Below are 14624 nucleotides of genomic sequence, written 5' to 3'. Positions count from 1 at the left end.
GAGCAGGAGACAGATGCCTTCCTCTTATCTCAACTGCAAAGAGGCCTTCCTCTTTTACTAATCCTCTGCAGCACAGACCGTTTATCGGTGTCGGGCTAGGGGGACGGTCAGATCTTTCCCTTCCCACGAGGCCATATTTCAGACTATCACCTGGGGAGAAACCTTGGACAATACCTGGCTTTCCTAGGCAGAGGTTCCTGCAGCCTTCCTCAGTGTTTTGTGTCCCTGGGTACTTGAGATGAGGGAGTGGTGATGACTTTTAACAAGCATGCTGCCTTCAAGCATTTGTTTAACAAAGCATATCCTGCATAGCCCTAAATCCATTAAACCTTGAGTCAACACAGCGCATGTTTCTGCAAGCACAGCATCTCAAGGCAGAAGAATTTTTCTTAGTGCAGAACAAAATGGAGTCTCTTATGTCTACTTCTTTCTACATAGACACAGTAACAGTCTGATCTCTCTTTCTTTTCCCCACAAGCCTGACCAACATGGAGAAACCCCATCTCTACTAAAAATACAAAATTAGCCAGGTGTGGTAGTGCATGCCTGTAATCCCAGCTACTTGGGAGGCTGAGGCAGGAGAATTGCTTGAACCCAGGAGGCAGAGGTTGTGGTGAGCCGAGATTGTGCCAATGCACTCCAGCATGGGCAACAAGAGCAAAACTCTGTCTCAAAAAAAAAAAAAAAAAAAAAGAAAAAAAATTGGAAAAACAACAACAAACAATGTCAGGCAGTGTGGCTCATGTTTATAATCCCAGCACACTGTGAGGCTGAGGTGGACAGGTTGCTTAAGCCCAGGAGTCTGAGACCAGCCTGGGCAACATAGCAAGTCCCAGCCTCTTCAAAACATAAAAAAAAAAAAACAATTGGGGGATTGCTTGAGCTCGAGAGGTTGAGGCTACAGTGGGCCATGATCATGCCACTGCGCTACAGCCTGGGTGACAGAATGAGACCCTGGCTCAAGAAAAAAAAAAGGAAAGGAAGAAAAGAAGGAAAGAAAGAACCAACTAACTAACTAACCAATTAAATTAGAGTTGTGTTCCAAGAGCCAAAAGGGATGACCCAGTTTATTTGGAATGAAGTCTGCTGGTCAAGCTGCTGATGGAAAAAAGCTCAGGTATTACGTTAGGGCTATTATATCTTAAGAGCTCAAGAGCCAAGGAAATAAGAGAGAAGTTGTTGAAAAATATGGTGGGGCATTTCCTATGTGACAAAGAGGCCTGATAATTATCACATATAACACTTATTTAGTGATTTATAGTTTACAAAGAAACTTTATATGTATTATCTAATTTAATTCCCATTATACTTGGATGTGATATTTATTTTACAGATAAGGATGTTGAGCCAAAGGTGTTAACTGGCTCTGACCATGGGCACACAGTGTGTCTTCTGCTCTCCCTACAATTTTTCACAATGAGAGCAATATTTCAGGATGCATATTTCAGGATTCTATACATTGCATTATATAAGCAGACAGAAAGGGTAAGGAGACCACTGCAGAAATCTAGGCATGAGCAAAGGAGATTCTGGACAATTAGTGGCAGTGAGAACAGAAAGGAAGGAGAACATAGAAAACTGTCAAAGGCATAATCAACAGAGATTGATGACCAACTGGATTTACGGGTCGAGGCAAAGAGAATCAAAGCCCAAGGCGTGAGTGGAAGAATGCTGGTGCCATTTGCAGAGGCAGGGAGAAAGCTCCTTGATAATTCAGACTGGTGAATGCATTTGAGCTGGACTGGAAACCGTTCATGTGGCAGCTCCTGCATCTGCAACTCAGTGGGTGCTCATAAATATCTGTTCAGTAAATGAACAAATAATAGTTGAAGTAAGGGGAATGGGTCATCCTTTAAGAATAAAGCATTTGCTAAGAACAGAAAGCCAAGGGTCAGGCCTGGGTGAATGCCCTCAGTCGGGAGAGGCCAAAAAAGCCGGGGGCAGAGTGGGGAGGGGGTGGCAGGGAATAGGGTTAGTAATAGGAGAATTTGAGACAAAGGCCTAGGTAGGAATTCTAAAAGTTTATGGTTATTAGACCATGAAGGATGCTTTCTTACTGTTTCAGAAAAGGTATATAGTTTTAGGCATTTCTTCATTGTAGCAAAACATTGACTACCAGGTCCCTTTTGCTTTGGATAAAGAAGTTCTTCCCCAGTTCATTCACTCTTGCATTGTTTCTCACACGGTCAGCCCACAGAACCTCTGACTTAGAATCACTTGGGACATTGCTAAGTCTATAGATTCTCGGGCCCCATTCCAGATTTCCCGAATCATACTTCAGGGGTACAGCCTAGGAATGTAAATCTTTACAAGCTCCTCAGTGGTTTTCATGCACACTAAACTTTTAGAATCAGTGCTATATAATAAAAGATCAAATGACTGAGAAGAAGAGAATATGCCTAAAAATGACCAGATATGTAAATTAAAATCCTTAATACATTCCTGGGAACATGCTCAGTGTTTGTGGAAGTGTGAAAGGCAAAGCAACACTGACCAGAAATACATTCTGGAAAGCACCCTGAAAAAACTGTTTTGAACAAACAGGTTAATTTATCTCTGGTTTGCATCCAAACCCAGTGACACCAAGTTGGATGGTAACCAGAAAGCGTTATGGAATCTCTTTATGGTGAGTCATAGTTTAGGGAGGTGAACATTGCTGGTTTGACATTCAGCCTTAAAACAAACATCAGAGTTTTTCAATTCACATGTTTTCTCTTACCGAACAATTTCCTAATGAAGTACCGGAAAAGACAACCTTCTTCTCCATTACTATTTGGAATTTTAGATCACATACATCACCTGTTCCAACACCTAAATGAAATAAAAAAGTTAGGTTGGTTAGCATGAACATCAATATGTCTCACCAATTAACATCATGGATTAAAAAGAGAAAAAATTATCCAAGCTAACAATGTATCAATAGTTACTTATTTGGTCTTGCACGGATTTTGTCTTTGAAAGACAAGGCCTCAAGCCTAGTTCTGTCTCCTAAAGCAGATTTTATAAGACTAGAGAAGTGAAAAAATATATATATAGTTTGGCTTCAAAGACTTAGAATCCCATCACTTTATCTTTCCAGAAAAAATATTTAGGGAAGGTAGGCCGGGCATGGTGGCTCACGTCTGTAATCCTAGCACTTTGGGAGACTGAGGTGGGCAGAGGATTACTTGAGGTTCAGAATTCTAAACCAGCCTGGCCAAGATGGTGAAACCACATCTCTACTAAAAATACAAAAATTAGCCAGGCATGGTGGCACATACCTGTAATCCTAGCTACTCAGGAGGCTGAGACAGGAGAATTGCTTGAACCCGGGAGGCGGAAGTTGCAGTGAGCTGAGATCACACTACTGCACTCCAGCCTGGGCGACAGAACAAGACTGTGTCTCCAAAAAAAAAAAAAGAAAGAAAAAGAAAATTCAGGGAAGGTGACTTGCAACCTTTCTTGCTAATATGTTGCTTTCTTCAGACTTCTAATCATAATGATTCTTAATAATAAATACTGTAGTTTAACTACTTGGGCCCTACTTTAAGGCCAGTTCCTGATGCAAACTCTATAAAAATATAGGATAGTTATATCCAAAAATTCCCGTGGTGTTCAGTATATATTTATAGACAAAGGCTCTTTTGTTCCTTTTTTTCAATTCAAATGACCCACTTCCCTTAGCATTTCCTCAAAGACTTGGTTTCTCAACCAATTAATTTATTGCTTTTCTCTCAACTCTACATTAATTTTAATTCAAATATGTACAAAACTAAAGGTAGAAAATTAAAACAGATATTTTAATAAACTAATGTATTAATTATCTTTGATTGCTCATCTCATATGCTGTTTGTTTTCTTTTCATTTAATTTTGTTTTCACTAACACCATGATATTCATTTGTCATTAGAAATCACAGTTTCTTGCCTCAGTTCCCTCTTTCCCATTCCAGGTGCAGAACTTTCTATTGATGTCTGCCAGAAATCAGTGAAATGTAGAACTAAACTCAGAAGGCTAAAAATACCAGGCTGTCTGTGTGGACACCAGCATCCTGGCCCCATGGCACCTAGAGCACCCAGCACTGGCACCATCTCAGGTCCACAAGCTGGCTGCTAGAAGAGGTTTGCTTTAGGGGTTCCGAAGCATCGCCTCCCTGCTACCTCTCCGGCAGTGGGAGTGGTGAGGCCCCATCCCTTCCACACAGACACATCCTGCTTTCCCGCCTCCCCTGAGTGTAAGCTGGGAGTGAGAGGGTTACAGATGGAGGAGAGAGGGGAAAGGGAGAGCGCAGGGTGATGAGAAAAAAATATGCCTCTAAAAGAAGGTGAGAAAATGATACGATACGGAGACACCTCCACCAAGGCAAACTCTGAACTAGAGGTGGTTCTGAGAAATAAGCAGGCTTGAGGGCACATGGGTCCTCCTCCTCCCTCATCAGAGGCTCCCTCTGCCTGGAAAAGTCCACCCTGGGTTGAGACCAGAGGAGCAATGAGAACAGGAGAGATGGGAAAGGGATGAAGTCCCCCAAATTGGTGATGGAAAAGAAAAAGTGAAGAACATCGAAGGGCTGGCAATCCATGGGCAACTGCAGGAGGAGGGACATACGTGAGGAGGAGTTCCTGTGTGAGGATATGTAAAAAGACAGGTATGAGTTAGGCTCATTTGCATATATAACTATGAGCAAAACTCTCCCAGAGTGGGGACATTGGCCCTCCTGCCCAATTCTTCAATTATGCATAAAGCACTTACCACGAATCGAATAAATAATGAATCTTTTAATAAAGAGTATCCGTCTTGGAGGGAGATTCCAGTTGTAGAGATGTTTCACTTGTGCAAAATATCCAACATATCTATTCTGAAAAGCAACAGAAATCTTCCTTTAAGTGGAGATGAAAAGTCTAAAGTCAGCATTCCTTTTATTTTTTTTGTTGCATAATGCTTGTTAATGGAGGTAAGTAATTAAGAAAACATTTACTGGATGCCATTATATAACTAGACATTTTTAGGGATGCTGCCCCACAACTATGTACCTTGAGGGAAAAATACTGAATTCAGTGCAATGGGGAAGTAACAAGGATGGAGCCAGGCCCTGTTTATAGGCTGCTTATGGTTGAGAGGGCAACTAATCAGAAGCACAACAAAACGGTTACAGCATCATCAGTGTCCAGATAGAAGCTTAGTTGTGATTGAGTTAGAGGAAGGCTTGTGGTTTGGTGAAGAGCAGCTTCCTGGGGAATGGTATAAGTGAAAACTCCAGAGGAATATCTCCAAACCTCAGTAGCAGGTTTCCCGTCATTCTTCTCTTGTTCCTGACAGCTAGAATTTCTTCACTTTGCATTTCCTCAATTCTGTTTTCTCAAGGAAGCCCTGGAATTCTCTTAGCCTTGTCCTTTCCCTGGGGCAAGCTGTTCACAACGGCTGTCCCCTGAATCTTTCTTCAAGGTATTGAAGAGCTCTGGTACTCAATCAACTGGTTCAGAATTCAAAAGTTGGCCATCATGGTGGCTCCCGCCTATAATCCCAGCACTTTGGGAGGCCGAGGTGGGCAGATCACCAGGCGTCAGGAGTTTGAGACCAGCCTCGCCAACAGGGTGAAACCCTGTTTCTACTAAAAGTACAAAAATAGGCCATGCGTGCTGATGAGCACCTATAATCCCAGTCACTCGGGAGGCTGAGGCAGGAGAATCGCTTGAACCCAAGAGGTCGAGGTTGCAGTGAGCTGAGATTGCACCATTGCACTCTAGTCTGGGCGACAGAGCGAGACTCTGTCTCAAAAATTAAAAACAAAACAAAACTCACAGGTTCACAGACTGTTCCTTACCCATTGGGAAATGCTCATTAAAGTAACTAACTGCCATACTTCCCTTTAGAAAGGGCCAGTCATGAGACAGGCTCATGAAAGTCCTTAACTTAGGAGTAGATGTAGTCAGTAGAATGGCCCACAATGCAGGATCAGAATGTGATGGTGTCTGAGAATCACCACCAGACACAGAGGGCACTCTGTCCTGAGGTCTTGCCAACACAGCTCTCAAACGTGCAGCTGAGTCCCTTTGTTGCTTTTTCAGTGAATCAGAAGAGATTCAGTTGCAGCCTTTGGTGTGCTAGTTCTGGACTAAAATTAGGGAAACTATGCACGACTGCAGAAGAAATGGGGATGAGGAGACGTGTGGGGAGAGTTGTTGAAGGAGCTCCATCTAGCATTCCCTTAGCTTCTGCCACTAGATTCTCCACCTTTCCCTAAGGGCTGTAAACCACCAGGGCCCTCAAGCTGCTTGTGCTCCCACGCTTCCTTCTCCTACAACTTAAAACAACATGGATTTGTAGTAGAAATTAATATAACCAACACATAGGAGGCACTCACTACAAACAAAAAGATATTATGAGAAAAGGGTGGAAAGATGGGTAAGCCATGGGCTTTGCCTTTAAAGGGGATACAGAAGTCACCACTTCAAATAACTAGAGAATGATGCAGTGACACAGTCCCTAAAAGAAACACAAAGGGCTCCAAGAATTGAAAAAGCAAGAGACTACTTCAGGCTGAGAAGGGAAAGGGATTCTAGGAAAAGGGGAATGAGCAATGGCATGAGGGTATCAAGTGTCCATAGGCTGGGAAAGGGCACACAGTCTAAATGTGTTGGAGTATGGGATGTGTGCATGCACATAGCGGAAGAGAAGGTTGGAAAAGTCAAAGTGTGGCTCTTGAGTGCCAGGTTGAAATGTTTAGTTTCTTGCCATTGGCAGTGGGGACACAGTATGGATTTTGAGCATGGAAATGGCATGATTAGGGCTGCACTTCAGTAAATTCACCTATCACTTTTAGCTTAGGGTCTATGACTATCTTTATTTTGTTTTGCTTTGTTTTGTTTTGTGCTTGGGTGTGGGAGAAAAGTATCAGTGGATAAGGCTGAGTTCTTCTGGCCCAAACTAAAGGTTTAGGGCCAGTAGTTAGAGTGTTCTTCTAACGGGGCCAAGAGTACTCACTCAGCTCCCACCACTTAAAGAAAAACTCATTTACAGCCACATCCAAATCCATTTAGGAATTCCCAACCTGCTCTCACTTCGGTTTCAGGAGCAATATAAAAAAGGCAATATAAATGAGAAGCTGTGCACAGCAAGGGCTTCAGAGACTGACATCTAGATTTCAGTCCTTGGTTCAAAAGTTACTTTCTCTGAACCTCAATTTTCTAATTTATAAGATGAGAATCATAGTAGTGCCTACTCATAGAGTTACCGAGAATATTAAATGAGATAGTGAATATAGAACTCTTAGAATAGTTCAGCAAAGTCTAGAATGTTGTAAATGCTATAGGATAAACATCCTGGTTTCTGCAATAAACAAATTACAAGTAATAAAAAATGGTGAGAAATCTATGAACTTAGATTCTTAAAAGAGACTTAGGAGACACAGTAACCAAATGAAATGTGTGGACTTTGTTTGAATTCTGATTAAACAAACTAAATTTTCAAAGATTTTAAGACAATTTTGGAAACAAACATGGACTACAAATTTGATATGAAGGATTTTTAAGGTATAATATTTTTAGATATGATAGAAAGTATTAAGGTTTTTTGTTGCTGTTTTAAGAGTACTTAAATGTCATACTAAAATGCTGTGGGATAAAATGATCTGACGACTGAAATTTCCTTTACAATAACTCAGATTTAGGGAAAGCAAGAGTGGAGAGTGGGGTTGGGGGGTGTGAGTGGAGTGGGAAAAGAATGGATGAAATGTGGCTGGCTGCTGGCTGAAATGGCTGCTGTAGCAATGTGATGACTATACGAGGATATATTGTATGATTCTCTGGACTTTTGTATATGATTCAAATTTTCCATAACAAAATGTTTCTAAAAGAAAAAAGAGAGTAACAGTGTATATTTCATATAGGTGTTATGGGTATTAAATGAGATATGTAAAAGTGTAATACTGTCTGGTATGCAGAAGGGGTTTTGAAAAGTTTATTTCCCCTTTTATTTTCTCTTTTAAAATACACCTCCCCCACAACACACAGAAAAGACACACACACACACACACACACACACACACCAGGAGTCATCCAAAAAACAGTTCTTTGTGATGTTCTGTAAGGGCTGAATTGCCCTAGTGAGGGTTTGTGAAAGACTTGGATCTTTTTTACTTTGAAATCAAAGGGTGGTGATTTCAGATACACTTCAGGGTCCTGAAGCCTTGGGTACTGGACCTTCCTACTTCGGGAAAATAATCAACTCCTGAGCTCCATAAACAATAACCAGTATAGAATAGAAAGCAGGATTCTCTGAGGAGAAGCCAGAGTCCCCAGCATGTGGGCAGCAACTGAAGCGTGACCCTCAGACTCACGGAGGGACCAAGGCCTGTTGCAGGGCACCCAACTGCTGCTGCCTGATCACCAAAGGAGAAGAGTGTAAAATGAAACCAAATAACAGGTGGCAATCTGAACCCACTCCCCTAAAAAAACTCCCATTTTAAAAAAGAAAACTTACCTGAGAAGGAGTTTCTAGTTCCTGAAATTTACTGCTGTGGGTTTTATCTGTTCGCCTTTCTCCAAAATAATACAGGCTTTCCTACAAAAAAGGGTACAATCCAACCATGGTTCATCTGCACTCTTTCCTTTCCTACATTAGGTACTTTAGTGTTTCTACACCCACCTTCTTTCCTAAAGTCAGTGATTTTGTTTGTTTGTTTGTTTTTTGGTAGAGTCTTGCTCTGTAACCCAGACTGGAGTACAGTGGCAGGATCTAAGTCACTGCAACCTCTGCCTCCTGGGTTCAAATGATTCTGCTGCCTCAGCCTTCTGAGTAGCTAGGACTACAGGTGTGTACCACCACGCCCAGCTATTTTTTGTATTTTTAGTAGAGATAGGGGTTTCACCATGTTGGCCAGGCTGCTCTCAAACTCCTGACCTCATGATCCGCCTGCCTCAGCCTCCCAAAGTGCTGGGATTACAGGCGTGAGCCACCCGTGCCCAGCCGAGTGATCTTTGGGCAGAGGCTACCGAAAATAACAAAATTAGGACTTCTCTCATTCAAGGATTCATACACTCATAAAATTTTAGAGCTGGAAAGACCTTAAAAAGCATTTGGTCCAACCCTTCTTTCCATATGACAAATGACAACACTGAGACCAAAAGAAAGCCAAGCAATCTGCCATGGAGATGCTGCAGCCACTTAGAAGCAGCACAGGCCTGGAATACAGGTCCCTGGATCTCAGTCTAGGGCTCTGGATCAATGGCTGTCAATGACTTTCAAACCTTTTGTTTTTTAAGCTGCAATCCACATTAATAAACCTAGGAGACACACACACACACACACACACACACACACACACACACACACACACACACCCCCCCCAATATTTAAGCCTTTTGATATTTTCTATTCTGCTCTATTCCATTTTATTTTTAAAAGATGTCAGTTACAACCCAGTAACTTTAAAACTCACTGATAAATCATGATCCATAGCTTGAAAAACACCATCCTAGAACACCCATTTTCAAAATCTGTGTATCTCAAATGAGAGAAAGCAAAGGTGGTGGAATTGGAGTTTGGGCACTGTGCACAACCACCACCTCTTACCTAGACTGCAGGCCAAACAACTCCAGCACAGCTGCTGGAAATGGTAGCATCTCAGCAAGAAAATGGCAGAAAGAAAAATGACTGAGAACTCTGCTTTAAGTGGAAACAGCCCACCTCGTCTTATCAGAAATTTCTAGAGGTCACAGACTCCACATGTATTGACTAAGCAAAGATATTTACATTCAGGAGAGGCTTTGTTTTGAGTTGCGAAATGTTGCTTTTTATCTACCTAAGAGTTGTGAGGATGGGCAAGGCTCTTTGGAGAATTTATCTAATTAAGCTTGATACTATTCTCACGAGGAAGGAAGAAGTCATGGTACCGGCAGGAGTAAGAGCAGGGCCAGGTGAAGTGAGGGAAGCATCTTGATTACTGAATGTTTTTTTCTGTGTAAAAGGTGAGCTTTTCACCCTATCATGAAATTGTTAGCTTTACTCCCCTCACCTTAATCCTGCCCCATCAGGTCTTGTCTTTATTTAAAATGTTGCTATTGTATACATCATAGATTTTTTGCATTAATTTTTATTAAAATATTGCATTAAAATTATTTATTTTAATCATTACAATTTTTAGCATTCCCTTAAATTTTGCACCTCATTGACCTCACTCTAGTCCTGGCCCAAAGAGATTCTGAAGTCAGCTACTAACTAGTGCACGTTAAACAAGAAAGTATCAAAAACAGACTTTCTAAAAACTGCTTCTCTAATTATAATTTTACTAAGCACCATGACTAAAATAATCATCTTAATGTCCTACCAGTGATGTTTCAGAACTAGCAAACTCAATCATCATAAGACAAAGTTTGTAGAACATCTTTCATACCTCTGCAGTTAAAAATATTTCAGAGGCAACAAGGCAGGCGTAAACCATAGTTCCGGTTCTTCCTAGAAAAGAAAAGAAGTTAGTTCAAGGAACATACGTGGTATAAAAATACACTCAGAAATATTCAAGGAGTGCATTTTAAGTTGATTTTCTTTCTTTTTTTTGAGACAGGGTCTTGCTGTGTCACGCAGGCTGGAGTGCAGTGGCACAATCTTGGCTCATTGCAACCTCCGCCTCACAGGTGAAAACTACGCAAATTACATTTACAGTAAAAATATCTCTCACCATCTCTCCACAAAAGGACACGATGAGGTTTTTACTAAATCTGTAAGAAAGCAACAATTATGTCTTTTATAATTTTTTTGGATAATAGAAAAAAGAAAAATTCCCAACTCATTTAGTAGATTAATATAACTGATTCCAAAATTGCACAAATATAGTAGAAGAAAAGATAATTTTACACCAGTCTCACATATAAATGTAGATTTAAAAATATACATATATTTTCAAAGTGAATTCAGCAATGTAGAAACACCATGTATCAACACCAAGTGCCATTTTGCTTAAGGATGCAAGGATGTTTTTTCCAAGGTGGCAGATTACAGGCTTTTAGCATGCCTCAGTCATTTGGAAATAGCAAGCAAGTACATAAAGACCAACTCTGTGGGCTTTAATTCAAGAAAGAAAATGGCAATTCCCCGGAATTACGAAGGACATCCCAGATCCTGGGGAGGACAATGCAGGCAAGCAGCCCTCAGGACAGCATTCGACTGATAAAAGTGAGTGAAGCCTCAGTATGTGGGAGAGGCAGACAGCATCCCTCTGTCTCACCTTTCCACTGGAGATCCACGCAACCCGGGCAGAGGAAGAGATTGTTTCTCCCAAGCCTTGGAGCTCATTTGAGGAGAGACTTGGAGACTTTGTGGGGGAACGACACAGGGAAACGCTGCCGGCATTTTCCCAAACTTGGACTGGGAGCAGGACAACACTGGGGAAATCTTCCCTATCTGGCCCCACCCATCTTGTGCCCCCAATCCCCCTACCCCTAGGGCTGAGGGAGCTCAGATTAATGTGTACTCAGGAAATCAGCCCATTGCCTGGGGAAACAGAGAGCTCCTCCCAATAGACAAGGATCAAGTACATAGCCAGCGGCACTGCCAACAGCCAGCTCTTACCCATGGCGCCATCTACTGGCTTGTCGGTCAAACCACACACCCAATATAAAACCTGCCGACGGAAGTGCATGGGGCTACAGAAGCAAAGCCAAAAGACCCTACCCAGCATGCTCTACAGTCACACCCCCTAGGGAGCAGGGAAAGGGAAAGAAGAAAAAAAAACAATAATATTATAGGAAAGGAAAGAAAAAGAAAAATCCTACTCAAACAAAAATAATTACACAAATTAGAAGTGCTAGCATCTCCAGATGAGAAGGACCCAAGCAAGAATTCTGGCACCATGAGAAATCTGAATGTAGTGACACTACCAAAGGATCACACTAGCTCTCTGGCAATGCTTCCTACCCAAATGAAAACTCAGAAATGACAATAAGCAATTCAAAGCTTGGGTTGTGAGGAAGCTCAATGAGATTCAAGGTTGAAATCAACAAAAAGAAACTTCTACATCAATCTGGGAAATGAAGGAAGAGATAAACATCTTAATAGGAAATCAATCAGAACTTCTAGAATTAAAAAAACTCACTTAAGGAATTTCAAAATACAACTGAAAGCTTTATCCAATAGACTGGACAAAGCAGAAAACATAATTTCAGAGCTTGAAGACTGGTCTTTTGAACTAATCCAGTCAGACAAAAATAAAGAAAAAAGATTTTTTAAAAGTGAAGAAAGTCAGAAATATGAGATTATGTAAAGTGATCAAACCTAGGAATTACTGGCATGCCCTAGAGAGAAAGAGAAAAAGAAAACAACCTGGAAAACATAGTTGATGGAATAATTCAAGAAAATTTCTTGAATCTTGCTAGACAGACATCTAAGTACAGTAAAGCCAGACAGTGCCTGTGAGATACTATAAAAAATGAGCATTACCAAGGCATAAACTCACCAGACTGTCCAAGGTCACTGTCAAAGAAAAAGCCCTAAAGGCACTGGAGAAAAAGGCCAGATCACATACAAAGGTAGCCCCATCAGGATAACAGCAGACTTCTCAGCAGAAACCTTACAAGCCAGGAGAGATTGAGGGATCTATTTTCAGAATTCTTAAAATAAATTATAATCAAGAGATTCACATCCTGCCAAACTAAGCTTCATGAGTGAAGGAGAAATAAAAACATTTTTCTAGAGAAGCAAATGCCAAGAGAGTTCATTACCACTAGACCAGTCTTACAAGAGATGCCTAAGGGAGTTCTAAACGTGGAAATGAAAGAATGATACCTGCTATCATAAAAACACACTGAAGTACACCGCTCACAGACCCTATAAAACAACCACACAATAGAAAGTACAAAAAAACCAGCTAACAATTTCATGATAGGGTGAAAAGCTCACATGTCAATAGTAACCTTGAATGTAAACACACCACTTAAAAGTCACAGAGTGGGCTGGGTGCGGTGGCTATTCCTGTAATCCCAGCACTTTGGGAGGCCAAGGCGGGCAGATCACGAGGTCAGGAGATCGAGACCATCCTGCCCGATGTGGTAAAACCCTGTCTTTACTAAAAATATAAAAATTAGCCAGGCGTAATGGCACATGCCTATAATCCCAGCTACTCAGGAGGCTGAGGCAGGAGAATCACTTGAACCCGGGAGTCAGAGGTTGCAGTGAGCCAATATCATGCCACTGCACTTTAGCCTGATGACAGAGCGAGATTCTGAAAAAAAAAAAAAAAAAAAAAAAGAAAGAAAGAAAGAAAAGTCACAGAGTGGCAAGTTGGATTAAAAAAACAAAACCCATCTGTCTGCTGTCTTCAAGAGACCCATCTCACATGTAACAATACCAATAGGTTCAACGTAAAGGGTTGAAGAAAGATCTATCACACAGAGAAAACACAAAAAAGATCAGGAGTCACTATTCCTAAAACAGATAAAAAAAGGCTTTAAACCAACAATAGCAAAAAAGGACAAAGAAGAGCATTACATAATGATATGGAGTTCAATTCAACAAGAAGCCTTAACTATCCTAAATATATATGTACCCAACATTGGCTCACCCAGGTTAATAAAACAGATACTTCTAGACCTATGAAAAGACAGCCACACAACAATAGTCAGGGGACTTCAACACCCCACTGATAACATTACACAGATCATAAAGACTGAAAACTAACACAGAAATTCTGGACTTAAATTCAACACTTGACCAATTGGACCTAATAGAAACCTAAAGAACTCCCAGCATTTTGGGAAGCTGAGGCAGATGGGCAGATCACAAGGTCAGGAGTTTGAGACCAGCCTGGCCAATATGGTGAAAACCCGTTGCTACTAAAAATACAAAAATTAGCCAGGTGTGGTGGCAGGTGCCTGTAATCCTAGCTACTCGGGAGGCTGAGGCAGGAGAATTGCTTGAACCCAGGAGGTGGAGGTTGCAGTGAGCCAAGATCATGCCACTGCACTCCAGCCTGGACAACAGAGTAAGACTCCATCTCGAAAAAAAAGAAAAATAAAACACCTATGAACCAAAAAAGCCCAGATCAGATGTATTCATAGCTGAATTCTATCTACTATACAAAGAAGAACTGGTACCAGTTCTACTGAAACTATTCCAAAAAATTGAGGAGGGACTCTTCCCTAATTCATTGCATGAATCCTGCATCACCCTGAAACCAAAACCTGGCGAAGACACAGTAAAAAAAAGAAAACTAAAGGGTAATCTCAACGATGAAGACAGCCACAAAAATCCTTAACAAAATACTGGCAAACCAAATCCAACAGCATGTCAAAAAGTTCATGATCAAGTAAGCTTCATTCCAAGGATACAAGGTTCAGCACATGCAAACCAATAAATGTGATTCACCACACAAACAGAATTAAACAGAAACCACATGATCATCTCAATAGATGCAGAAAAAAAAGCTTTTGATAAAATTCAACATCTTTCTTGATTAAAAAAAACACTCAAGAAACTAGGAATCAAAGGAACATATTTCAAAATAGAGCCATGGGCCAGGTGCAGTGGCTCACATCTGTAATCCCAGCACTTTGGGAGGCCAAGGCAGGCAGATCAGTTGAGGTCAGGAGTTCAAGACTAGCCTGGCCAACATACTGAAACTCCGTCTTTACTAAAAATACAAAAATTAGCCAGGCG

At 41.2% G+C, this 14624-nt stretch overlaps 1 protein-coding gene across 1 annotated transcript in view; it reads right to left on the bottom strand.

Moving 5' to 3' along the window:
• LOC100434948 (phosphatidylinositol 3,4,5-trisphosphate 3-phosphatase TPTE2-like) overlaps positions 1 to 14624 on the bottom strand; it is a 105188-nt gene that overhangs the window by 18001 nt on the left and 72563 nt on the right. The window contains exons 18-21 of the mRNA XM_063714751.1: positions 10369 to 10430; positions 8457 to 8537; positions 4728 to 4833; positions 2720 to 2811 (exon numbers count right to left, since the gene is read on the bottom strand). Coding sequence (XP_063570821.1) covers positions 2720 to 2811; positions 4728 to 4833; positions 8457 to 8537; positions 10369 to 10430 — 341 coding nt within the window. The remainder of the gene's footprint in view (positions 1 to 2719; positions 2812 to 4727; positions 4834 to 8456; positions 8538 to 10368; positions 10431 to 14624) is intronic.

This window comes from Pongo abelii, chromosome 14 (genome assembly GCF_028885655.2).
Source record: "Pongo abelii isolate AG06213 chromosome 14, NHGRI_mPonAbe1-v2.0_pri, whole genome shotgun sequence".
Lineage (NCBI taxonomy): Eukaryota > Metazoa > Chordata > Mammalia > Primates > Hominidae > Pongo > Pongo abelii.
The sequence above is the reverse complement of the archived record's forward strand: the minus strand, read 5'-3'. Positions and strand labels throughout refer to the sequence as shown.